Source organism: Falco cherrug, chromosome 4 (assembly GCF_023634085.1).
Source record: "Falco cherrug isolate bFalChe1 chromosome 4, bFalChe1.pri, whole genome shotgun sequence".
Taxonomy (NCBI): Eukaryota; Metazoa; Chordata; class Aves; order Falconiformes; family Falconidae; genus Falco; species Falco cherrug.
This window is the reverse complement of record NC_073700.1, coordinates 35706442-35733906: the sequence shown is the minus strand read 5'-3', so window position 1 is coordinate 35733906 and position 27465 is coordinate 35706442. Positions and strand designations below refer to the sequence as shown.

The 27465-nt window shown below is 37.6% G+C and overlaps 1 protein-coding gene across 1 annotated transcript; it reads left to right on the top strand.

The window, feature by feature from the left end:
- Window positions 1–6: 6 nt before the first annotated feature.
- GSPT1 (G1 to S phase transition 1) lies at window positions 7–27465 on the top strand. Its single transcript, XM_055708113.1, has 15 exons — window positions 7–487; window positions 11355–11402; window positions 11813–11854; window positions 12597–12824; window positions 13849–13882; window positions 15430–15507; window positions 17786–17966; window positions 18337–18491; window positions 19814–19954; window positions 20688–20781; window positions 21116–21196; window positions 22880–23053; window positions 23507–23596; window positions 23940–24108; window positions 24828–27465. The coding sequence occupies exons 1-15, from the start codon at window positions 187–189 to the stop codon at window positions 24878–24880; spliced, it is 1869 nt and encodes a 622-aa protein (XP_055564088.1). The 5' UTR covers window positions 7–186; the 3' UTR covers window positions 24881–27465.

Genomic DNA, 27465 nt, shown 5'->3' with positions numbered 1-27465 from the left:
GCGCGGGAGGCGGCGGGGAGGGGGGTACGGCATCCCCGGGAGGCCAGACTGCGCTCGCGTCGGGGTGGTGGAGTACACGCGGAATCGCCGGAGCGAGTGCTGAGTCGGTGCCGCCGCCGGCTTCCCCCTTACCCCGGACGCTGGGAGACGCTTCGGGGCCGCAGAGGCTTGTGGGGCAGCCACAAAATGGAGGCGAACGGGAGCGGCAGCGGGAGCAGCAGCGACTCGGCTCCCGACTGCTGGGATCAGGCGGACATCGAGCCGGGCAGCGGCGCCGGCCTGGGGTCCGCCCCGCCGGCCGCGGAGGCCGAGGCCCAGCAGGAGCTGCTCGGGGCGGCCTTCAGCCGGCAGCTGAACGTCAACGCCAAGCCCTTCGTGCCCAACGTCCATGCCGCCGAGTTCGTGCCGTCCTTCCTGAGAGGGGGCCCGGCGCCCGGCCTGCCGCCACCCTCGCCCCCACCCGGCCTGCCGCCGCCGCCGCCCCACGGTAACGGCCGCGCCGGGACGGGGCTGCGGGCGGGTGGGCGCCGCGGGCGGAGGGATGGGGGCCATGTTGGAAGGGCGCGGGGCCGCGCGGCGGAGGGGCCGGGGCGAGGCTGTGGGGCGCCCGCGGGGGAGGAGGGCAGGGCCACGCGGGGCCGGCGCGCGGCGCGGAGGGCCTGCGGCGGGCGGGGGCCGGGCCGGGCCGGCGGGCGGGCGGCAGCCCGGGAACCGGGTGAGCCGGGGGGCGGGGGCGGGCGGGGCGGCAGCGCTGGAGGGGGCGCGGAGGGCAGCGCCGGGCCGGGGGGGGCCGGGAGGCGACCCGGGCCGGGCTGAGGGTTGGGGCCCTGGGTGCTAGAGGCAGGAGGGTCTCGGCAGGCGGGGTGGGGTGCTGCGGGGCAGGGGTGCCGCGCAGGAGAGGGGTTTGGGGGAGGGGGGTTGCGGCGCAGTCTGGGCGGAGGAGCCGGTTGTGGCGGCTGAGGCGGCCCCGCGAGTTGGGGGGCCTGGGAGGGGGCCCGCAGCCGCCGTGGGCACTGGGAACCCTGCGGGGGGCCGAGCCGTGGCAGCCGCTTCGCGCTCTGGGTGCGCGGCCCCGGTGACTCCCCGGGCCTCTCCCCGGTGCCGTCACTCCCGAGGGGTTGCCCGTGGCGAGGGGCGACTGCGCGGCTCTCGCCCCCCTGAAGCACTAGAGGAGTTGTCAGAGGGTTTGGTGGTAATAAATTCAGCGTTGCTGGGGAGAACAGCACTGCTTCAGCCACCAGTGGCTCAGGTGGATCCTAAATGTCTCTTTGAAGCTTCTATCAGGTAGTTACGATTTTCTAGTACAATGCTGACAAGTTATTATTAGGAAAGGTGGGGGTTGTCAGCTGGCCTCAGTCAATGGAGTAACTTGAAATTCACCCTGCTTTTAATTTCAAAGGATCTTTGTGTACGCAACGTTTATACTGGATTTGCTTTACATATGGGGAAATGAAAGGAGAGCTGCTTTTTAATTTTCAGCTTCAGACTGAAGGTCCTTCCAAACATCAGACATGCTAGTTAACTGCGTGGTACTATTTTCATGTCCCTCTTGCAGCTAAGGAGTTTGAGACCTGATTGAGTATAATAGTTTTAACACCTTCCTATTTTTTTCTATGATTTTCTGTATTCCTGTTGGTACAATATGAAACAAGCTAGCATTTCAGATGTTGATTCTAGTAATTTAATTTCACTAAAGCAACTGCTTGTTACATTATGTTTGTCAAGTTTTCCTGTTGATTGTGGCTTATTTATTGCATTGAGATTTAATATGTTAATTAGTGTAGCTCTCCCTAGTATTTAAAGTTATCAGATGTTAACAGCTAAAATCTGGGGTTTTTTGATTTATGAAGGTTTAAAATTTTCATAACAGAATATTAACTTGTTTTTTCTGTTAGAGCAAATGTTAGCTTACATGTTCTCTACAGCTATTCAGCAGTCCTGATTTTTATCAAAAATTGTAGTTCATGCACTATGCGGGCAGGCAATGTCTAAGTGCATTAAAATATTCATTCTAGTGTGTTTTTCAACCTTTGCAACCTGAACATAAGTCTTTTTTTTTTAACTATGTAATCAATACTGTGACTGAAAACTTTCTTAGGGTTTTGAATGTTATTCTGATAACTTCGGGTTTTCTCTGTGGCTACTTTGTAAGGTTTCTTCTAAGGCTTCCTATATTTAATTTTATAATTTTTTTTTGTAGGATTTGAACTACATTTCCTCATCTGCTCATTATATTTATTTCTTCATGCTCTCCTTTTCGCCACTCTTTTGCTACTTCTGAGGCCTATGATGAGCTTTGTCTTTCCAGAGACTAGAAATTACTTACCGTTTCCTGGTCATCTGGAGTGATGAGGATAGCTCTTCTTTCCATCTTAGTTGCTGAGTGCAATTCTTACATAGTGCTATAATCTACCTGGTTTGAATTCACCTTGCTTCTATATCTTCTTTAAGGTTTAGAATTTTGAGTTTCTGTAATTTGACTTGGATGTCCCTAAGATTAAGCAAACAAAAATCTGCAATTAAAAAAGAAAAGATGAGGGGAAAACCCCCAAAAAACCCCATACTACAAGCAAAAAACCCAAAACAGTTTCTTTTTTAACTGCAGTGCTATACTTGTTACATACTTTTCCAGGTCCGATGTACTCTATTACAGAAAGTAATTGACAGGCTTGCCCTTGCAGATGTTTGTCTAAGGTGACAACTACTTTCCTGGCTAGAAGAACTAGGTGGAGCTTGCTCTGGAAATAAGTCAGAACAACATGTGATTAGACAATGGTGCTGAATAAGTTGCTTTTCAGCAGCCCAGTTTGCTTTTGCTTCCATAGGGAATTAGGTGTTTTGTGACACTCATTCTTCGTTATTGTAAGAAAAAAAATACTGTTTGTCATCTGTATTGAGGTCTGTACGAACACTGATTTGTACTGGAAAGGCTAAATTAATCTTGATTCTTAGGAAGAATCTAAAAAGCTGGGCATAAGTTTGAGGAATTAAGTGGCCTAAAGTTAACTTCTAGTAACACTTCTTGGAACTTTCTCTTGGTGAGGTTTTGTTTCAGTTATAATTCCTTAGTAATTCAAAGGATGTTGTAGGTCAAGATAAATGTGTAACAGCAGCATATAGAAGAATTCCACAGAACTCCTCTCCATTGTGTGGCTGCAGTGTGTAATAGTGTTTCCTTCTATGCACACTAACTTAATGTTTTTAGTAATTTTTATGAAATTCCCGTCATGTTTAGAGCACTGAAATAATGCTCACAAAAGCCATTCAGAGAAGATGTGAACTTTTCAAAATTGGGAAACTTGTGAGACCTGCATTCCAAGTATTTGACTTAAAAACTTCTGGTATACATGATTTCTTTTGATTGCTAATTGTATATTAGGGAGAATATCTGACCAGTGTTTACCACTAATACAATTTTTGCTTGCAGATAGTTTCAGAATTAGTTTGGAATTAAATTATCATTTGATTATATGCAAAAGGCATATGTTGTTTAAATTTTTGAACCTAAGGAACAGATTAAAACCAACATGTTCCAAATGTTGTAGCTGCCAGGACTTGCATTTATCAAATTGTGTCCAAGTTGAAACTCCTTTCTGTAGAATCTCTCTTTGTTGGAGTCTATTTGAAATGTAAAATAGAGACTTCTCGATTTTTCTGTCTGCAACAGACATTGCTGTACCACAGTGCCTTCCAGTGAGCACGTCAAGTATGTCATGAACAAGTTGTGCTTCTAGGGAAACTTACTGTAGATAGCAGTTGCTGGACTAGCAAACTCAACTAAATTAAGGCAAGGTGTGATAGTCAATAAAATGACATTAGATTGTGTTAGGGCATCTAAACATTCTTAGTCACAGCTGCACCTTGCATCTTTGCTGTTCTGTAGCATCTATGAGTTATTTTTATACTATGGTTTATTAATTTTGTAAGTGTATATAAGATGTAATTACATTTGGATGGATTTTTGTTTGGTTTTGTATCAAGGCATGGTTCAGAGCTGTAAGGGAATAGTTAATACACACACACACACACATATACCAGATTAATAAGATTTCTACTATTGAAGTTTTGTTTGGATCTCAGATATGAGAGAAGTGAAACATTTCAGAAAATGTGTCAACCTGCATTCTTGTGGTTCAGTTTTTGTCGTAGTTCTTGAATATTCACAGGCTTGGTAAAATTGATCACAGCTTCCTTGTATGGGCTTTACTGTATTTTACATTAGTTTTGCTTCTTTTAGAAGTCATTTTTAAGTACTCACTGTTGACTTTGCCTGGAGCAGGAGACTGAACAAGGTAACTTTCTGGGGCCCTTTCCAGCCTGAACTATCCAATGATTTGAAGTATGCACTGGTTGTGGTAAGAAAAAAAGTGTCAATAGTACAAAAGTAACAAGAACAAAGTGTGTGACAGCAGCTAGTGTAAGGAAAGATAGCATTTATCCTTTTGATGGTATTAGTGCTACTACTTCCTTTAGTAGCTCTCTTGACCACTTAAAGTAAATTTCTGAACATATTTGTTAATGACTACAATTTAGACAGCTTGCACCTGCAGTCTTGAGCCAGGCAAACATCTGGCTTAAGATTCAGTGCCCTTTAGATTGCTTCACTCCCTAAATATCCTCACTTGCCTGCTTGAAATAGTTATGTTTGAGCAGCTGGACATCCTCAGCCTTCAAATGCTGTAAATAAATGGATATAGCATCTATACGGCTTTCCCTGCCCTCATTTTTCTTGACCTTGTAGCTAGCTGGACATCCATATATTCCCCCCTGCCACCAATCAGAAGCAAAAGAAGGCGTTTCATTATCTTCTGCTTCAGTTCTGAAGCCTATAATCTCCAGAGTAGGATGATGACTTATCTGTATCATAATGTTCCCCAAAATTGGTCCTCTCTTGTTCTATACCATTCTCTGCAGACTGTATTTTAAGACTCTTCAGCAATTCAGAACTTAAAGAGACTTCACTTTGCATATGAACTTGCTAAAGAAGTCTTGTTTGTCTAAAACTAGTCCACCATTCAAGAAATTACCATATTAAAGGATTACATAGTTTATTCATATCAACATTTGAATAGCCATATGCTGATGATTTCCTCACAAGTAGGGTGTTAGTAATGCTGCCGTGAATACTTTGTAACTGTAAACTTGACCTGCTTACATGACAGCGAATCAGTGTCATATTGTGAATGCCAGTGTATGCTATAAATTCTTATTATAAAAAAATTATAATCTTGATTTGAGTTATTTGACTGTCTGGAGCAGTGTTCCTCTGTATCTGCTTCTCTTGACAGATGAGCTGCACGACCTCTTAAAACGGTCAGTGCAGAGAAAGGCTGTATGTCTTGGCACTGACTGGTCGGATGATCAGATGTAATATACCTGTGTGATGCAGTCAAGGTGCCAGCATCCTACACAGATGTCCTTTGTCTACATCTGAACTGTCCCCAGGAAGGCAGCCAGGATTGTGTTGCTCCTGTTAGAATAATTCATAATGTTTGTGGCCTTTGCTTGACTCCGATAAAAGAAGAGACAGACCACTGGGAGCTGGCTGTGGACTAGACAAACTGTCCTGGAGTCTGCAGGTAGTCCGCTGACAATGCGTTTAGCACCCTGGTTTGGGCTACTGATTTATTATACTTGAAAGCATGATCTTAAAACTTGACTGCTCTATCAAAATGAACACAAAAATAATTTGGGATAGTTCTTGGATTCTATTAGCAATCTAATTGTACAATTCCACTTTCAGAATTTGGGGATTTTCTCCTGTTTTGTGATGAGACACATACAAGCAAGAGAAGCAGATGATTGTATGAAGCCAAGATAGAAAAATGGGTTTATCTTGTTTTTTCATTATGAAGAAATAAAGCAGTCAGAATTTTATCAGTGACATTTATGACTCTTTTGAAGAGGTCTATATGAAAATGACACTGATTTTCAGTACAAAAGTTAAGTTTAGACAGGTGATGCAATATTAAAAACATGTTCTCTACAACAGTCTGAGATTTTATGTGTAAATTTTACTCTCTTTATGTGTAAATGTTAAGATCCTGAGCTTAACCTGCTAAAAAATCCATAGTACTTAGATTTATTTTGTGTTGTGTTTTGTGGGTTTTCTTAAATTTCTATTCCCACTGGGTTATGAGGGATCTTTGGTACAGAGTGGAATCCTTAACTGTTCTAATATAGAGCTTGATTTCTTGACTGTTTGTCTCAAAAATCAAGTTATCAGCTGAGCACAACTACTTGGCCTTTAAGGGAAAAGGTTTTTCATCATATTCCCTGAAAATCCCCATAAGTTTTCTTAGACTTGGTTGTGAAGAAGCATGTCAGTTTTAGATAAAGAGAACTTAAGGTGTGTCCTCACTGGGAAAGGAAGAAGGTGGGTATTTAATTAAGCTAACATCTAGTAAAATCCTATGAATACAAAGCAAGTACTAATTTTTTTGTTAATTTTACAAATTAATGTTAAAACTATTAAAGGTGCTCTTACAATGGTTGTTTTAAAAACTGGGTGCACTTCTCAGTATCCACTGGTGAAGCTAGGGCAAAGTCTCTGAAGCAGGTCATAGACCAGAAGAAAATAATTTTAGGTTTAAGTTAACTTACAAAACACCTCCCTTAATTACAGTGAACTCCTCAAAGCCTTTTCTTGATGTATATTTTAAAATATTGAATATTAAATACTTTGTTTAGCTCTAGCACTTACTTGTGTTTAAAGTAATTTTTTGTGGGTTTTTGTTAACTAAGAATCTCTGGTGCTTTTTTAATTCTGATTCTCATGCTCTGTGTGTTTGACTTGGACCTTTATTTTTTACTGTGGTGTAATTCCCTCTATGCTTTTGTTAAAAATAAAAAGGGGGGGGGGGCAAACATCTGCTATGGAATTCGTGAAAACTGTTACTATTGTGTAAATATGTACTGAACTCAGGTATGCAGATCACACATACAAAAAGGTGATGGAAATCCTAAAACAGGTGTCAAGTTTCTTTACTCTTCAGCCTTCCAGGAATTCCTGTGAAGGAATTTGATGCCTGTATTGGATACAGACCATCTAAGTCTTGTAGATAAGACAATTCTTTCAAACAGAATTTGCCTTTTTTCTTTTCTTTTTTAAAATTTCTCTCTATGCTCTGTTGTGCAAACGGTTTTATTAACTCTGTAGTCTACCTCAGTTGTTGCATTCCAGTAGTGCCTAGGTTCTTACCACCAGCAGAGCAGGCTGGGAGCTGGGAGTGCTGGCCTCTCATCACTTCTGTGAAGGCATTTGCATTGTGGCTCAGGTAACTGATACTGAGGAGTTACCAGTTAACCACTGAACAGTATCAGCTTGTGTGGAGGCATCTCTCAGCTTATTCTGTGCATCTGTTAAATGCTGCAGTTTATGTAAAGATGGCAGTTGTCATTACTGCTTAGCACTTTTTACTTCAATATTGCATTGTAACTGCAGTTCTAATATTGATTCCTAGTTTACCAGCTATACTTGCTTTATGTACGAACATCTTGCTTCATCCTGGTATAAATTTAATTATAAAGCAATTTTCTGTTGTATCTGTGCAAACATTCTAAGCTGTTAACGCTGTGAAGTTCCTGGCTTGTACTGGTTTAAAACAATATTTGCAGAGGTTGAGCGGTAGTCATTCTACCTGTGCAGCTTTAGTTACTGTACAACAAAAATGCATGCAAGTACAAAATTATGTAATACACACCAAACTCATCAGCTGTAGTAGAATGCTGCATGAATGAAATGGGCTGAGTGGATTCTTGCAGTATTTCTTTAGGACATTAACTATAATTTAAAGAGACTAATGTTCTTAAAGTTGGGCAATTTTGTTTTCTTTATTGGAGTGTGCATAGTCCTCCACTGAGTTTTATATTAAAAAAATAGTATTTTTTACCTTATTCAGACAAGACTGAATTACATAATGTTGTTGTCTGATGGTTTACCAGTAGATAAATGCATTTGTATGTATCCATTTTTGTCTTTGGCACTGACATCAAAGATATTTCAAAAGATGTCCTAGGGCCCTGATGCTCAACAGAACTAAAGATGAACTGCTCACCTCATGCAATACAGCAAATAAGGTTGCAACAACAGTTCTTGATTTAGGGTTTGAGGAGAGACAGAGTGTGGAGGACACTATGTAAAAGCTAATTGTTTATCACAAATAAATCCAAGAATTTGAAACAGTACTTAAAGATTTGGCATCGTTTAAGACATGTTCTGACTTGAAAACTCATACAAACTACATTTTGAATCCCTCTTACATGACAGGATTCCTATCTGAATGATTTTCACAGATAAGGGTCTAGATTTTCAAGCTGAACTTGAAACATTACAGAATGTTTTCCTGTGTTTATTTTCCTGTATGCGATGTTTTCACAACAGTAGTAAACTATGTTAGACTTATATGTTGTTAGTTACTTCCCTGACTTCCAGGAAACACAAAATGAGAACCTTTGCATATCTACTCCAGTGTTTTGGAGAGGTCAGGATAAGTTACAAGGACTACTTGGAACCTTCCTCAGTTTCCCTCATCTTTAAAAGTATTTTGTTACAATGACTGTCTTTATCTCATGGGCAAAATAAGCACGGTTACATCAGTTTACTGGATTTGTGTAAATGTTTTGCCACAGGGACAGTGTGGAGTTGGGACTTCTTCTCGTGTCCTAATCCAGTATTGAGGAGTCCTAGGCAGTTCGCAACCATATTCGGAATTGTCATCTCCTTTTTATGTGATCCAAAGATTCCCTAGTTGTTTCAGAACTGAAACTTAAAGGTGAAGTTTTTTTCCTTGAATTATTGAGATTGCCTTTCTGTCCTCTCTGCCATGGCACCAGTAGTGCTCTTCCACTCAGCTGATAACACCACTTCAGAGCACTGACCCACCCAAAAGCTGGTAGGTTCTTTACAAGTTCAGTTTTTGGTCAGACCAGCTCCCTTTGTAGAGCTTCAGTGGTTACACAGGCACTAGGGGCTGACACAAGAGAAGAGCAAAATTCAGCAACCCAGCGGTCTGAGAAGCAGTGGGACGGCATCCTTCTTTTCAGGTGTCTTAAAGGCATACTTCAGGCAGTCTGTTTGTTTCTTTAATGTCAGAGTTCTCTGGTGTATTTGTTTGCAGTGTACCAGTGCCTGAAATAAACAATTCCAGGTTACACCAGTTTATCAGAAGTAAACAATTACTGAAGGGGTGTTTTATTTTTGTCACTTAAAGCCTGTTCTTTTTTAAATTGATTCATTATTTATTTTTTACTTGGTTTCTTTAGAATGAACTTGTTTAGAGAGCGGTTTATATTCCTTTTGTGCTTTGAAGGAACAGTGTATGTTTCATGTAATTTAGGGTCCCCTCTCAAAGCATGTCTGCCACTTGTGGGCCAGAGTGACCAGAGTTTAAGAAGTGGCTTTGGTCGTAACTGAGTATCTGTTGCCCCTGATTGTGTATGGATGCTAAACAGTACTAAAATACAACGCAAACTGGCTTACTCTCTTGTGTGCTAGCCTCATACAAGATTTAACAGATGGACCTTTTTAGGTTAACAATTTCCTACCTCCTTTCTGTTATGTGTGAAGGAACTTTTTTCCTGTCTACATGCCTGCTGTACTACAGACCAGAAAGTAAAGACAGAGTTTATTACAAATGCTGTTGATAATGTATTTCTAAGAATTAAATAACTTCAACCACTTGTACAGTTTCTGTTTCAAAGCAAGCGCGTAAGTACTGTAATTTAATACATTTTTCATTATGGACAAACCAGAAGTTAAATCAAAAGCTTGTTGAAATGATCTTGTAATGAAAATATTTATGCATTCCAACCATATCATGTGTGAAATAGCCAACAGTCTTCTTATGTGTTACAAAAGGGAGGCTTTAGGTTCATACCTAGATTCTGTGCCACCTGTTTTACCACACTCGTAAATTTGAGTCTTTTCCAGCTCTCAAATGGGAGTAATATGTCATTTCTTACAAGGAATCTCAAGGTATTCTATTCTTACGCTTTTACTTACTATATTAAATCAATCTCTTGAAGTTTTTTAACTGTGGGTTTTGGGACCCTGGAGCACAGATCGTGTATGATAAAACACATGAGTATAGGGAACAGTTTCCTCTTCTGTGGTGCTGTGCCCACTGTGCTATTCACTGCTGGTCACTGGGTGTTGTGCTGTGACCCACATTCACCCTGCCTGCAAGCTTTGTCCTCTGGACTTCTTCCAGCTTTTGCAGCACTGCTCCAGTTTATAGAAGTCTGCAGCAAATACGCAAACAGTGCAAAAGCAAAGAGGCTTACAATCAGGACCTTCTCTGTATGTTTTTGTTCTTTTGAGGGGATTTGTTTCATCTTTAGGTCCCATCATGCATGTAGAGCAAGTAATGCTGTAAGGTCTGTGTTTTTACAATGGGATTGAAGGACAGCTGGAGTACAGCTAAATAGAGGGTATGAATTTGGTATGTGGCTGAAAAAAATAATTAGCTTGTTTCAAAGAATTATAAAGTTGAATATATACCAAGAGAAAACTAAATAGGTTAAGGTTTTAGGGATACTCATAAAAGTCCTCTTAATCATGTCAAACAATGTTCCGAAACATCAACTGGTGTAATTGTTAACCTACTAGAAGTGATATGTTCCAATTTAGTTATAGCTCAGCATATATAACTGATTGAGTGATCTGTCAAAAAAACATACTTGTGGGTTTAATATGCACGTGACTGGTGAGACTGCCCTCTTGAGTAATGTGACTATATTATGGTATTTAAGAGGACTGGCAAACTTACCAGGCGTGTGAATGAGCTTATCATCTCTTGACCCTAATAACTACAGAAGATCTTAAGAACTTATTCTTAATAGTGTGTTTCAATTTTCTATTTAATGCTTATGTGAAATTGAGGTGCAATAGCATCGTAAGTATGCCTATAAGCTGAAGCTGGCGGAACCTTTCCATGCAGTCGTGACACCACACGCTCATTGTTTCTTTGGATACAATGAAACTGGTTTGACATATTTAATCACCAGTTAAGATACTAACACTTAAAATAGCCAGTATGCCCAAAAAGGATGGGCAGTAAAATACTATGTACAGAAAAATCACTTCCTTTAAAACTTGCTTTGTAAGTTTATCTTTCCATGTGGGGGGAAAAAAAATTGGAACTGTTCTTAGAACTGGTGTCGTATTTTAACAACTTCTAGGCAGCATTCTGTAGAACTAATTGTGCTTGGAGGCTACATTTAGTAGTTTTCTGGGTGGGGAGGTGTTTTTTTCTTAAATATACTTCTTGCAATAAAGTTGTGAGTCTTTTATGCCTAAGTGTCGAAATTGGTTACATCAGTGTATTTTAAAATTTAAACTTCTTTCTTTGCAGGTGTACCTGTAGAGACTTCTCCAGAGGAGCAGACAGCCTCTTGTGAAGGTAATTGTTTTCATGTTCTGATGGTATGCAATGCAGCCCCATGAAACCTAATTTTTACAAAATTTTTGCAATCTCATTTTTTAAAATCTGTGAACCTTTTCCAATCTTCATTCTCTTTATCCTCATACTACTGTCGTAAGGCAGTGTGGTTATCTATGGTTATTTACAATTTCATAGCCAGTCAAGCAAGGCACATAAAGACCAAGTGGTTTATTGAAGGTCATAAAGCTTGCATGAAGCAGAATTTTTTAAATTGAGTCCGTATATTAAAGAGCATTGGCAAGTACCCAGACATTTAAAACTATCCTTTTATTAATATAGTCACTCGGTGGTTTTTTCTGTTCTTGAAACTATCATGGTAAATATGTGTTCTCAATGATCCCTTTTTATTTCTTTTCTTTTTCCCTTAGGTTCAAATGCTGCTGTTAACATGGAAATCTCAGAATCTGTTGGTAAGATGATAATTGTTCCATTTGACTATGACACTACTATAAAATACCACAACAGTGCTTTTGCTGAATCATTGCAAACAAAATTGAAGAAAACCTTCTTGAGCCTTGGCATTTTTGGTCTCTACTAATTTTTGGTGTGTCTTTATACTTTGATTAGGAGAGAGGTAATCGAACACTAGTATGTGTTGACAGGTGCAGTTAGATTATCTGGACATTAAAAAAGAATCAGTGCTTTACTAACAAATAATACCGTGTTACAAAACAGTCCCATTAATATATGTGGAATAGTGATTAAGAAAAAACATTAAAGTGATCAGTAGTATGAGCAATCAGAACGTGAAAATTGTATCTTTCCCCTTGTATTTGTATGGCTTCTGAGAGAACTTGCACCATTATCCCTCTCCATTTCTTTCTAAACGTACGTTAGCATGTGTCTGGATTCAGACAAGTATGATGGTCTGAGTGGATTTTCAGATATTTTTTCCTTGTAAAATTGTTGCCTTGTTAAAACAGAAGTCTTTTAATTTCTGCGAATCGTCTTTTTCTGATGTCAGCACACAAGGTAGTTTGAAAACTCCTTGTAATAATAATTTCAGAAACACGCAGCAGTTGCCCATTTTTACATAGGAAGACGTTAACAGACTGGATCGTTGAAGTCTCTTGATTGTATCTTTGGGGCAGGGGCTTTTCTCCATAGTCATTGCTGTTAATTTTATTATCTATTTGAATATATCTAATTTAGTGGAAAATGGAGAGACAGAAATGTCCCCGGAAGAGTCATGGGACCACAAAGAAGAAACAAGTGAAGCAGAGCTAGGAAGTGGTCCTGCAGGGGATGCAGGGCCTTCTGAAGAAAGTGCTCAGGAAATGATGGAAGAGGAGGAGGAAATACCAAAACCGAAATCTGTTGTAGCACCACCAGGTGCTCCTAAAAAAGAGCATGTAAATGTAGTATTCATTGGGCACGTAGGTAAGTTGGATCTTTGTGTTATGTATTATCTGGAACTCTGAGGCTTAGAAATTAATCCTGCTCTTTGTAGGGATGCATGTATTCACTGTGTCTTGAGGTTAACAAGAGCATTTGTTCTAATGAAGCTGCTCTGGAAAAATTCAAAAATTTAAAGATGGTCTTTCAGGGATAGAGTGCCTGTGTTCTTTTGGGCACAACAGTGTCTGTACTTAGGATTTCTCAAGTATCTACCCTATTAAGTGCCCAAGCAATGTGTCTTTATTTATGATCCAAAGAACAAAACTGGAAAGCAGTGCTTCTTTACTACTTGTTTTAAATGTTTTCAGAGCATTCTTTTTAATTAATAAATTCAAAGATGATTATTCAAAATATTAAACACTGTAGAGCTATAAACAATAGATGAACATAATTCAGGGTTAAAAGAAGCAGTTACAGCAAAATGTCCCAATTGAATAGCTTCAACAAGCTTCAGAAAAATCTTAAGTGGTGTCAAAAGTACAGAAGAGTTACTGAATCACAAGTTTTACAGGGAATTCTGTGTTTTCACTTCATTTTCATAGTCTCTTATCACCTTAAAAGTACTGTAACTTAGTCCTTGGGTAAATTCAGGATGGAATCCCACAAAGTAAAGAGGCAGTGGGCAGAGATATATCCCAATATTGAAGAGCAGCCTACAAAAGTTAGGGACAAGGGAGAAAGGAAGCAGGGGAAGGGATTTTGCAAGTAAGTTTCCCACATTGTTAACGTACGCTTTTGCTGGATCATTGCTTGTTGAGGGTTTTTTTAGTTATTGATAATGCCAAGTTTATATGTATGAAAACAGAATTTTCAAAATCCAATATAATTGAATTGACAATTAATTATTACAGAAACTAGGTAGGCTGAAAGATGTATTAAAAAACTTATGATTACAATTAAAAATCACATCTTTGAAAATAAAGTAGTTGTTCAGAATTGTTTTCTTATTTTTCTAGGGTTTTTCTTTTAGACTGTGAATGACTTAATTTTTCATTTTATTTTTTAGATGCTGGCAAGTCAACTATCGGAGGACAAATAATGTAAGGAAACTTTAAATAATTTTTTTTAGATTTGCTGTTCTTGTGAATTAAAAATACATTAAGTAAAATGAGTAATATTTTCGTTATGGCTTTAGTCAGCATAGATTAATACTTTTATAATGAGAATGTTACTCTCCCTGACAATTTAGTTACTTAATGTCTTTGGAATGTCTTAATTCCAGCAGATCTAATCTTACATCGCTATAGGAGTTTCACTTACTTAGTGGAAACAACAATGCAGAAGTATACATTATTAAATTAAAAAACCTGAATCCCTTTCTTAGAACATGACTAGGTTTTGTCATTTTAAAATGCTGTTTGAAATTGCTTTCTACCCTTTGTTAAACTTTGTCCTTTTTGTGAAAATTTAAAAAAGTGAATATCCTTATTCCCTGGTGCTAACATTGTCAGGCATAATTTGATTTCATAATGCAAAATTATAATAGTTAATCTTTTAAGTCTCTTTTAGAAACAGTGGCTAGAGACTGCAGTATTTTTATGAGACAAAAGTAAATAAATGCAGCTAGATCTTAGTTTGTAAAAAAAAAACACAAACAAAAACAAAAAACGAAAAAAACAACCAAGAAGTTGTTTTGAAGTACATGAAGAAATAAATGCTGTCCTGCTGATGCAAAGTATTTCTGTGATTTTAAAATAATATTCTCAGCAAAAGTGGGAGGTCTTTGTCTTGGCATTTTCATCTTGTTTTGTTTTGACCAAACTGGAATGTTGAAATTGTCATGCTACATTTAACCTTCTAGGTCATACTAGAGTAAATTAGCATTTTGTTACATGATGTGTCTGAATATTCTCCTTGCACAAGGAAATGCCTATTCTGAACACTCCTACCTATGTGTAATGTTCCTAAAGCTTTTTGTGGTATTTTGTTTTTGCAGAATATCCCTTTGTTGTAAGGGGCACGTGCATGGGAATTGGGTGCTTGTACAAACTTTGTCATTAACGCTTTATTTACTGATATCACTAATTTTTCTCATAAACTAGGTAGATTACTGTTATTGGGAGATCAGGTAAAAATATCTGAGGGAAACATATGCAAGTTTTAATGTAATAAAACTGTACACTACTTGCTGCTTTTCATAACTGATAGATCTCTCTTCAAGTATCAGTTTCCTTGTTCTATCTAAAACCAATGAAACCATACATATTTTTCTTTACATTTCAGGAATGTGTGTGTGTGAAAAGTTCTCCTATCACTATTTTGGCTTAATTTTGAAATACTGGATTGGTCTCAGAAATGAACTTAACAGATGTGGTTCCTTTTCAGAACTTGGCTCTGTGAAATATTTTACAGTTAGACTTAAAAAAAAAGACATTCCTCATACTTCTGCTAAAGTGGTACTGGTGCAGTTTTACATACTAGATAATGGTGTGGGTTTTTGTGGAGAAAAAAATTCCACTGCTGCTTGCATCTGGCTTTTCCAGTTTTTCAGAATTATCTGTAGGGATTGTGTAAGTGTTTAACTGTTTGGAACTATGTTTCTGCTTCATGTAAAATGGCATGTTTTTCCCCTCCTGCTCCTTCTCAGGTATTTGACAGGAATGGTTGACAAAAGAACACTTGAAAAATATGAAAGAGAAGCTAAAGAAAAAAACAGAGAAACATGGTATGAACTTACTGAGGTTAACGGCATGCTTTTCTCTTTGCACTGTGATGGAAGTGGCAAACTTTCTCATCTCTGTCCCTGTAGCACTAGCTTCCTGCTGGAATGGATTTCAAGTGTGTGGGGAGGAATCTCTTGTTCTCCTCCAGTATTTCTTTTAACTAAAACTGTACGAGACAGTGTGATTCGCACTGGAATGGGTTTTGCTGCTGCAATGCTGTGGTAAACCTAGTTGGTAAAAGGAATACAAGACAGACTCTTTTTTCTCAGGCAGCTCTTGGGGTCATTCTATCTGTATGCCTTTCACCTGTAAACAGCAGAGAGCTATTTAAGGGACAGAGATTAAAGCTGTCAGTTTGGCAGACATAAAGAAAGAGGAAGTGAATAGTTCTGGCTGTCAGCTTGAATCTTATTTTTATATTGAATAAAGATAGCATCTGCAGTTAAGTTTCCTCCAAGCAAGACAATGCTGCTGTCATGTGTGGGGGTTTTGCAGGCCTCTTGTTTGTTTTGGGGTTTGTTATTGTCTTTTGGTTGGTTTTTGGTCTTGTGTGTGTGTATGTAAAGTACATAGCAGCCTGTTTTTTCCCTCAAACAGCTCCTGGAAAATTGCTTTTCCTTTTAGAAACTTTCCATTTTTGGCTATGGTAGAGGCAAATAGGGGTTCAAAGGGCTCTGGAAAAAAAGCAGCTAAAGACTTCCTTAGTGGTAGAGCAGCAATGGAGCACTTGAGGGGTGGGCACTGACCTGAATTGACTGTTTTGTGTGGGAGGGAGGAATAGGACGGGTGATATACCTTCTTTTTATCAAGCAAGCATCATTCCCATGTTGGGAGTTGACCATAGTAATAAATATTTCAGGACCTTCCTCAAAAACCCTGGACAGCTTGAAAAACAGATTTCCTGTTCCCCCTCCTCTTTTAGAGAAAGTGTTGCAGGAAGTACCTCCTTGAATGCTATTTTTATTCTTTAAAATATGTCGTGATATACAAAGTATGATGTATCTGTGTGTCATTATCAAAGATCTTGTTAGCTCAATTCATGTGTTGAATGTCTTGGAAGTCTTAGCAGTTTTACGTTGTGATTCAGAAAATTCCTTACTGTACTGCAGAGTTGACATTTCAGTCAGAAATGCATCTTTCCTTAAAAAACGCTATGTGCAAAAAGGGCTTGCCATCCACCTACCAAGTATAAAGTCCTGCTTGATTCCAGTTCGCTGTGTAAAACTTGATGTTTGCCTTGGCTGAAATCTTCCAGAAACACAGGCCATGGTGAAGACTACAACGCATAAGAGCACACGGACTGGTACAAACCAAAAGCCATCTAGCATACTATCTAGACCTCAGTCACTGACAAATAGGTACTGCCTGGGGAAGAGTGTGATTATATATCCATAATTCCCAATGTTTAGTGCTTTCTCTGACTCAGGAACCTCTTGAGCTGGAAAGGACATCTTTGTGTTTAATAGTCCCTGATGTTCCCTGGTCACTGATCAGCTGAGTTAGCAGTATTTGTTCAGACATTATCCAGTCAATACAAAAGACAAGCTAAAGGTCTTTATAAGCTGCTGTTAATGGTGAAAAATATTGGTATGTTAAGCCAGTTCAATTTAGTTACTACTATTTTTTTTCTTCTTAGTGAGAGGATTAGTTTTTTTCTCTCTATTCACCAGTTTTCACAAAACCTGAAGGAGCTAAATAATCTTTTTTTGAAATTTCAGTTCATCTGTCTTACTTGAATCTAACTTGTCAATGGCCAATGGGATAAAATATAATTAGGAGGGGACAATAGTTGACACAATCAAAGATGGGGTGACTAAAGGGTGGTGTCGATTTCATAGCCAACTTCTGTTTTAGTATGTGCAAATAAATGAGAACTGATTATACTTCTCATAATATTAATATGTGCAAATCAGAAATAATATTTTAGTTAATTATGCTGAGAAAGAAGAATTGTTTTGTATTTGATCCAGAGGTATTTTTCAAAGAAAGTATTTGAGGTTAGGTCATACCTGGGGAACTTAGTAACTGGAAATTGTTTTTTAGAATTGCATCCCTCTAGGTATTTGAGGGAGAGCTAGCGTTGGGCACTATATATACACAAAACATTCACTAAAAAGTCCTATTGGTCTTGGAAATGCTTAAGTTCAGTAATGCTGAGCTGGTTAAATAGTTGAGCAGGAAAAAAAAAGACATTTTTTGATGAACAAATCATCATACAAAAATTTAGTAAATTTTAATACAAAAAATAGAATATTTGGATTGTTTTTTGGCTTCTTTTAGGTACCTTTCATGGGCCTTAGACACAAACCAAGAAGAGCGAGACAAAGGTAAAACAGTAGAAGTGGGTCGTGCCTATTTTGAAACTGAGAAGAAACACTTCACTATTCTAGATGCTCCTGGACATAAGAGCTTTGTTCCAAATATGATTGGTGGGGCTTCTCAAGCTGATCTTGCTGTGCTGGTAAGAACAAAGCAGATTCTTATATTTTGGATACACTGTGGAATTAAGCTTTTTATTTTTATTTTTTATTTGCTTGTTTACTCTTTTGGTTAATTACAGTGGGCAAAATTTCCACTTCTTAGGTCTACCAAGTCCAGTGGTTTTTGGAGTAACTTAACAGATTCATAAAATTGTCCACAGGTGTCATGTGACTTTTATTTATGTCAGTGCAGAAACTAATGGGTAATATTGAGGACATAACAGTGCATTTTAAAAGCTTTTACTAGTTTGACTACTCAAAGTTGCTTTTCAATAAGGCAGTATTGCCCATTGTTAATTGTTCTGTTGAGAGAATTTTAGAACTTTTATTAAAATGTGTATTTTTAATTAGGTTATATCTGCAAGAAAGGGAGAGTTTGAAACTGGATTTGAGAAAGGTGGACAAACAAGAGAACATGCCATGTTAGCAAAAACAGCAGGTGTAAAACATTTAATAGTTCTTATTAATAAAATGGATGATCCAACTGTAAACTGGAGTAATGAAAGGTGAGTTTATTTTAAAATAATTAATCTTCATGAAAAGATATTGAAATAAAGTAGTTCCTAAGTAAAGTAACTCTTTGTATCCCATTTTTGCTGAAAAAATGGTAGACTGGTGGACTGAAGACAGGTTATCAAAATTGCAGGGAAACCAAGCATAGTGCCTAGGACAGTGCCTCTCAACCAGGCTTGAAGTTCCACACTACTCTGAAACATTCACTTTCAATGTTTGGATCCCTGCAGCCGTATCTAACAAATTCTTGATTGCCATGTTGTTGCTAAACTCCTAGCGTAGATATGGTGAGAATAGCATTATCCTGATCACCTTATGTGTCCGCCCTGTAGTATTTTAAGTTGGGGTTTATGATAAGCTGAATTGAATAAGCAAATAATGTATTAAAGTGGTCTGTGATTAGAGTCTGAGAAGGGGGGGAGGGAGGGAATCTTGCAATGATATAGGCCAGGTAAAAATAACCAGAAACTCAATATGTAATATTTAAGTAATAAAAAGGATTAAGTTATTCTTTTCTGCCTTAATGCTCAAGTGTTACTAGAGGGTTTTAATTTTCCTAAGGGTCAAAATTTAGGCCTTTTTATGGCTTCTGTTACACCTTTCTTCTCACGCCTTTAAGCTGGATGTGAAAGTGTAACTTGTTCCTTCCCTAGAGATACTTGTGTAATGATGGGATACAGCTTTCTTCTGCAGTGTAGTAAGAGTTGTCAGAGAACCTGCTGTGCGATCAAGAATCATGCAAGTTTTTGTGGAAAGCTATGAGGGACTACGCAACTTTACATCAGCCTAGTTTGCTAAGAGAATAAGGCATGCCCAAATGTGCTGTCTTGGTCCTGCCCTAACCTTCTGACATCATTAAATTCAGCTGAAACTGGCTGAGGGGAGAAATAAATAGCATTACATCTTAGGAAATGATGTAGGAGATTGGAGGACACCAAGTCACCATTGAAGTGAAAGCCTGCAGCATGACCTCAGTTAGCTGTCTGCTTGGTCTGTCCTGCTATCTTGACCTGGGTGTCTTGCTTAAAAGCAGATACAGCATATGCTGCTGCTTACCCAGCCCAGTAATTGAGGTATATGGAGAAAACTGATGCTTTATGGAGCAGAGGAATGAGGGGGAATAGGCAAGTTGTGCTGGAAGATCAGGGAGAAGATGCAAACAGGCCGCTAAGCTTTATGATGTTTGGTTGCTGCTTACATAGTAACTTAACTGATAAAAATGAAATGCCTATGTGTTTTGGGGTTTTTTGAAGTACAGTATTATGTCATGCTGGAATAACTGAAACTTACCTTGATCTGCTTGTCATTTTAATAGATATGAGGAATGTAAAGAGAAACTGGTGCCATTTTTGAAGAAAGTTGGCTTCAATCCCAAAAAAGATATTCATTTCATGCCCTGCTCAGGACTGACTGGAGCAAACCTTAAAGAACAGTCAGAATTCTGTCCTTGGTATATGTACGTATCTGAAATTGAACAACTTGGGTGTTTGCTATATTTCAATAAATGTAAACGCTGCAGTGAAGCTGGGAAGAAATATAGCATGGTATGTCATCCGTGTCCAAGTAATTTTCTGAAGTGCTTGAGGAAATAGTCAGGGCAATAAGAACACAGGTGTGATGAGAAGATTAACGTTAGCAGACTCTTAATAGTATTAGCAGTATTCTTTGGCTTTGCAAGTTTGAGTGCCATGCTAGCCCTTGAATTTTACAGTGATGCTGCAGTTGACATGTTGCTAGAATGAGTAATTGTTTGATGTGAACAGTTTGTTTGAAGCTGTATTATAATTACTGACAAGCCATGTCTCTCACTGGATGTCATGTTTTCCAGTATTGTTCATGGCAGTTAAAACACATTAATGAAAATCACGTTTGGACCTAGCTTATGGCTTTATATTTCCAAAACATATCACATATCTAGCAAGGTTCTCAAAAGAATAAGTAATTTGTAAAATACGCCTGTAACATAGCTTAAAACCTACATGCACTTCCTGGGTATTAACATGTTAGCTAGGGTAAAGTGGGCACTACTATGGGATGCTATAATAGATGTAACTGTCTTAGAGGTCACTGTTCTTAATGATGACAGAATGAAAATCATTCCTTTTGTTGGACTGCATTTATCCATTCTGAGTAATTTTTAAATAGAAGGGTGCTCACAAAATTGAAACAAATGCCTTCTGCTCTTTTAGTGGATTACCATTTATTCCATACCTGGATAATTTGCCAAACTTCAACCGTTCAGTTGATGGACCAATCAGGCTGCCAATTGTGGATAAATATAAGGTACACATTAAAATAATAGGACTGAAAGTGTAAGTGGACTGTTTTCAGAAAGCAGTAAATAGTCTATTTACTGTGTTTTTAGAGGGTATCTTTTTTTCTTTATATGTCTGCATTTCCAACTGTAGAATAGAGGTGGGGAGGCAAAATAAATAATTTTGGCATTACATGAGACTCTTAAACGTAGTCTTTCATGAGAACAGTTTCCCCAACGTTAAGTGTAGCAGTGCTAAATAACTTCATAGGGTTAAGTAATCATATTTAATAGTTAAGTCATAAATAGGGCAGACTCCATGAAAAAATGTTTTCAATTTTAATGTAATTTCTTTTTGTCAAGGATATGGGCACTGTGGTCCTTGGGAAGCTGGAGTCAGGCTCTATTTGCAAAGGACAACAGCTTGTGATGATGCCAAACAAGGTATGGTAAAGTTTACATAAAGAGCTTGATTCTTAAAGGTACTCATTATTTAAATCAGAAGTTTCTCTATTGCTCAGCTGAACACAACTAAGCTTTCATGTTTTGCACAGGTGATGTTTCCAGGGTGTGTGTGGATATGAATAGTTCACTTCCTCAGCATTTAGACCTCAGGTTGCCTCTCTGTAATAAACTCAATCACTCAGCTACAAGTCATAGTTTATTGGAACTGTGTTTTACTTTGCATTTTTACAGTTGGCCCAAAACACCTTTTTCCTGCTATGGGTTAATATTACTGAAAATTTTTGTTCTTTTTGTTCTTTTTTTGTTTTCCCTTGCCCAAAGGGAAATAGGAAAAAAACGTAAAGGATACAAACAGTACATAGTGTGTTCCAATGAAAAAAATAAAGCTTGCTTTAGTTAAGAATAGGTTGTTCCTGCAGGTAGCTAGCTGTTCCATAATGTGAGATCACTATTTAGAACCATTGTGCTGTCCTGAAGAATATGAAAATATAAAAATGAAGGATGTGAAAACATAGTTGGGGAGAGGCAGCGGATGAGAGTAGTGTGCTCTACTAACAATGGTATTTGTTTCCATTGGTTTCTTACCAAAAGGGTTTGGAAATTTTGTTCTTATCTATTCATGTCATCTTCATTTTAAGCTGACACATTTCTTCCAATTCTGTAGGCTGAGGTAGTTTGCTAGTCTCAATGTCTCGATACTCAAATGTACAGTAAATCTACAGCTTATTGAAAGTTGGCGTTTCCTAATCAAAATATGCTATTTAGATTGACTTCCATGGCACCTTTCTAGAAGCTGCTGAAACTAGACTTAGACAGTTTTTGAGATTATGCTTTTCAGTTTTTAAGGTAATTTAACACAGTGGCTTTTTATAAAACTGCTTGACATGCATCTGACACCCTTGTTACTTCGGGGTTGATTAAATAAACTGTAAATGGCTTTAAACAATACAGAATTTGTATTCAGTAAATAGCCAGTGCTTTGGATGACACTTTTTTCCCCTGTTACTTTGGCAGCTAATGAAGTTGAACTAAAATGAACTAAAATGTCAAGAATTCAGACATTTTTCTGAAACTACTCCATTCTTAATTTCTCTGCCTTCTCATTATTAATTTGGTATCTTTTAGTACAAAGATACAAATGTCAGACAGAATATTGCAACATATAGGAACATCAGATTACGGTGTTTGTTGGAGAGCAATCATTACTATACCCCTTCTCTAGGAAATCTTGTAGGATTTTGGTATTCTAGGATTTCCTGGATTGTGTTAATATTCAGACTGTCATATTTTGAATGTAACAAGTCTATAAAACAATGTGGCTTTTGCATTCTTATTAGATATTATGCAACCATTTTATCTCTTGTCTCTCAATAAGTTTTAAACTTGTTTCACTTGAGGAATAGTGGATATTCTTGAAATTTGCTTTCCATTGTGTACATGCTATAGAATTATAGTAAAATATATTTCTTAAATTATGCTATTTTAAATATCAGTAACTCATCACTAACTTATTTTAAATATTCTGAAGCTTGCAGAACCAAATATAATGAATTAAACTGTAACAGAATTATTTATTGAAATCCTATTGTATTAAAATTATTTTTGTACCAGACTAAAATATTCACAATACAAAACTGCTTTTTTTTTTTTGCTTTCTTTAAGCACAATGTGGAAGTTCTTGGAATCCTTTCTGATGATGTAGAGACTGATTCAGTAGCCCCAGGTGAAAATCTAAAGATCAGACTGAAGGGAATTGAAGAGGAAGAGATCCTTCCAGGATTTATTCTCTGTGATCCCAACAACCTGTGTCATTCTGGACGCACATTTGATGCCCAGGTAGAATAAATAGCATTTAATTGCTGTATAGATGGGTGTAAAGCATTAAAATGTCATGCTTGTGTTTCACCAAATCTAAACTTCAGCAGTTTGAAGTTTCAGTTGAGATTTCTTATTCACAATCATGTCCCTAAATTGCCAATAATATATATACCTAACGCTCTGACATGATTCATTGGAGTTTTTAAAATACCATTTGTTTTGAATGTTAACTTCTCAATGAAGTTTTTGATACCTACAGTCATGAAAGCAAGATCTTGTCAGGCCAATTCTTCAACTTTGTACTTTATAAGCAACCAGGTTGTTTGTAATATGAGATTTTGTTTGTTGCACAAAAATTTGTTGTGTTTGTATTGGTCAACTATACATTTTAATATAGTTCTGTATTTGGTTATTCTCTGCTCTTTCATAATTGACATGAGGAAAAATGCATTTATTTTTATTGTTTTACAGATAGTGATAATTGAGCACAAATCCATTATCTGCCCAGGTTATAATGCTGTGCTGCACATCCACACCTGTATTGAAGAAGTTGAGATAACAGTAAGTGTCCTTTTCAGTTGCGATGTGAATATAGACAATCCACTTGTTGAGGTGAGGAGTTCTGTCGTGACATATATCTGCAGAGCAACTATTGTAACAGAACTCCAGCCTTGAATGGAATCTGTGGTCGGTACTGTGACACAACCAAAAATGGCTGTAATTGTTAGCATAAGCTTGCCGAAAAGGGTGGTAAGTCATGTTTGACTTCTTTATGCAGTAAATCTTAGAAGTTTTTTTGTTTATTTCTAATTATTTTCTTTCTTAGACCACTTCAGGGTTTTTTATAAAGAAAAAAATACCCCTTACTTCAGCACTCACAGCTATTAATTTTTTTCTTATACAGGCCTTAATCTGCTTGGTAGACAAAAAAACAGGAGAAAAAAGTAAGACACGGCCCCGTTTTGTGAAACAAGATCAAGTATGCATTGCCCGTTTAAGGACAGCAGGAACTATCTGCCTTGAGACATTCAAAGATTTCCCTCAGATGGGTCGCTTTACCTTAAGGGATGAGGGTAAGACTGCGTGATCAACACTGAAGTGCTGCAAAAATAGTTATTTGAATAGGAAATCATGCATGGCAGTGAGGTATTAAAATGCTGGTATCTAGTGGAAATCACTGTCTGGGTAGCAACGGAAAAGTAAATCTAAGCAAATTGTTGTCATTGCACAGAGTTCTTGCTAGTAACAAAAAGCTTGGTTTTATTCTAGAGGAATAATGTACAAAAACGTGTGCCATGAAACAAAAGGTTGAATTTGAAGAATCATCATCACTGTTTTCGTAATGTGTCCTGGAATGTCCACCTACAATATGAATACCATAGTTTCTCTGTAGAAAGTTAGAAAAGTTAGGGGGGTTGTATGTTGGGCTTTAACTCACCCTAGTAAAACTTGTGGATTTGTGGGATGCATTTAAAATAAATTAACTTTTAAAAGCAGTAAACAGATCTGGTAAAATGACTCTGCCTTGCCTTCTCCTTAGATGAATATAGAGCAGGCTTTCCACAATCCACATAGTGTTCTTTACTGTGAGAATAGCAGGCTTACTACTTTGAAGATTTTGCTGTGCTTTTAAAATACACTGGTGGTTTCATTCTGCAATACAACAATTTATTCTCTGTATTATTTCTAATGCTCTCGAGAGCCTGTGTTTTTGGGGCAAGTTTTCATGTTCTTAGACTTACACATTCTTTTCCCAATATATGTAACTCTGCTGTTTGTCTCCTTGGTTTAGGTAAGACCATTGCAATTGGAAAAGTTCTGAAACTGGTTCCAGAGAAGGACTAAGCATTTTTCTCAATGACCCCCGCACAATACTGTGAGGAAAATCGACTCTGCAAAAGCCTACTTCACACCGCCTTCTTATTTTCTGCCCATTGATAAACTTCTCCCCATATTTTGCAAAGACAAATTTCACAGCAAAGGTCCACATTATGTCAGCTTTCTCATATTGAGAGCTCTGCTATGCCACTGTTGAATTTTCCCAAAAATAATTTTTTTTTTCTCCCAAATTCTGCTTCCTTGGAAAGATTCGGCAATAGCTTTGTAAGTGATGTGGACATAATTGCCTATAATTATGAAAATCTAAAGGATTTTTAATGTTTAATTTCCCCCAGCATATATATTAAGACCTCTTTTTTTTCCAGGCAGATCATTCAGAGTGTGCGAGTGTGTGTGCACATGTTACAAAGATGACTACCATGTTAATAAACTATTCAATTTGAAATCTTTTTCGGTATTTGAATTGCTTTTGAATAATGTTTTTTATCCGGATGTAACGCAGTTGCATTAGCTTTTTAACTTTCCAGTAACCTAGATACTTGGTTACTTGGACTTTTCTAAACTCCTCAGCCTCCCCACACACACAGTTTTAAATGAGGCAATTGGGCACTCAACCAAGTTTGTATTAAAATAATTAGGATTGCCCCTTCCCTTTGTTGAATGCATTCTTAAAATTAAAAAACATTCATGCAAATGTGGCACCTTCATTAGCTTTACATTTGTTAATATCTTCAGCAAATTTAGGTTGACTTAACATCATTACTAGACACAGTAAGTCAATTTTGAAGGCTAGAACTACATATTGTGTCTTCATAAAATTTCAGCATTAATAAATTCTTAACTGCAGAAAATGTTAACAACCAGTACATCAGTGAAACTTGCAAAAATAAGAGAATTTGTGGCAATAGTGCCTATTAGTATTTATAAGAGCTGCATTTTGTGGGAGAACTGGGCCAAATAAAAAGTGCCAGTTATATAAATTACTCAGTTCAGTGTGACTTTAATTTAGAGGGCTGGATAATCCTTGCTGTTTTAAAGATCAGTCTGAACTGAGAAGGAGAAAGACTATTTAAATCCCTAATAGTTTGCACATACAGAAATATGGGAGGGTCAGAATCAAGCACAGTCTGTAAATTTTTGCATATCAAAAAGCAATGGAAGCTTATGAGGACCAGCGAAGCTTTTCTTTAGAAATTAAAGCAAAACTGGTTCAAAATAAAGCTTACTAAGTACAACTTGAAGGAGCTGCATAATGAAACTCTATTTAGTTGCACTTTGAAAATGGACTGTCTACAATTGCTATATCCTGGTTCTAACAATTAGGATGAAGGCTAACGGAATTTTTTTTTTTCATTTCCCAGAGCTATTAGTAGTAAGTATTAAAAGATACCTTCACAGCTTCTTCAGAATGTCTTAAACTAAACATTTTCAGTTGTACAATTGTGGTGAACCCATTTCCTCCCCAAAAAGTTTACAGTCTAGTAACTCTATCTGAATTCACAGGTAACTCAAAACTGAAACAGATTTACCTTTTTTGGGATTTTTTTGTTTTGTTTTGTTTGTTTCTTTGTAACTGTGGAACTCCCATTCATTTCACTTACAGCTACATTGTATGGACAGAAAAAGTTATTGTCCTTCAGTTTCATATGACTACACTTGTAGCTACCGTAATGCATGGAATTTAAATAAATTTTATTATGTCTGCAAATCTCTGGGCTTTTATTTTTTTGGTAAATCAGAGTTTTAAAGTAACTTTATTTTTTTTTCCTACCAAGTGAACAAAACCCACAGTTCCTTGGATCTTAAACTAATGAAGAAATTAAAAGCCAAGGAAACTACAGTCTTGTTCATATTCTGGATTAACTTAAGATTTCCACATCTTTCCACTCCTTTCTTGAAGTAAGCTCATGGATTTGAAATTTGCAAAGACCATTACAATTCCTAAATTGTTAGACTTTTTAAAACTTTTTTTTTTAAGTGTTGACATGCATATCAAGACTGTATGATGCTTCAGTAGAATTTTTCTGCTTTTGAGCAAACTTATAAGGGATTCTAAAATTTCATTATTTTGAGGCTGGACTGAGTATTTATTACTAAACTGAAAAATCATCTGTTGGGTAAAACACCAGTAGATAGAAGGTCTGAGCATTTCCATTACTCATCTAGTGTATTTGATTACCATTTCCATAAATCCAGTTAACCTCACCTTGTCTGTAACAGGAGGCTAAATTATTTCAAGTTCATTAACAGAATGTACATTATACAATTAAAGATATTGCTAACCTGTAGGAGGTTTTTATTTGGGTATAAAATACTTGCATTTTGTAACAAATATACTGATATGAAAATGTAAGGCATAAATCTACACAAATTGGATGCATTTTGGGCAGATGAGCTGAAAGTACATTGTGTTTGAGTAGTCCTCGGATTACATCTCAACTTTTTCATTTCATCTCCATTCTACATTTTGTAGTCCCATTTTTACTACTATTCAGTACAATTAAATCTAGATGAAAGAAGAAAAAAAGATAATGTGGCTTTGTTTGAAATACTTTGCTGATTCACAGATGTAATAAACTTTTTTAAATTAC

Excerpts from the sequence above, each read along its gene's own strand:
- GSPT1 (XM_055708113.1), top strand. The coding sequence starts at position 187 with ATGGAGGCGAACGGGAGCGGCAGCGGGAGCAGCAGCGACTCGGCTCCC. Across the intron at positions 18,492-19,813 it reads GTAAACTGGAGTAATGAAAG|ATATGAGGAATGTAAAGAGA; the intron begins GTGAGTTTATTT and ends TCATTTTAATAG. Across the intron at positions 20,782-21,115 it reads CAATTGTGGATAAATATAAG|GATATGGGCACTGTGGTCCT; the intron begins GTACACATTAAA and ends CTTTTTGTCAAG.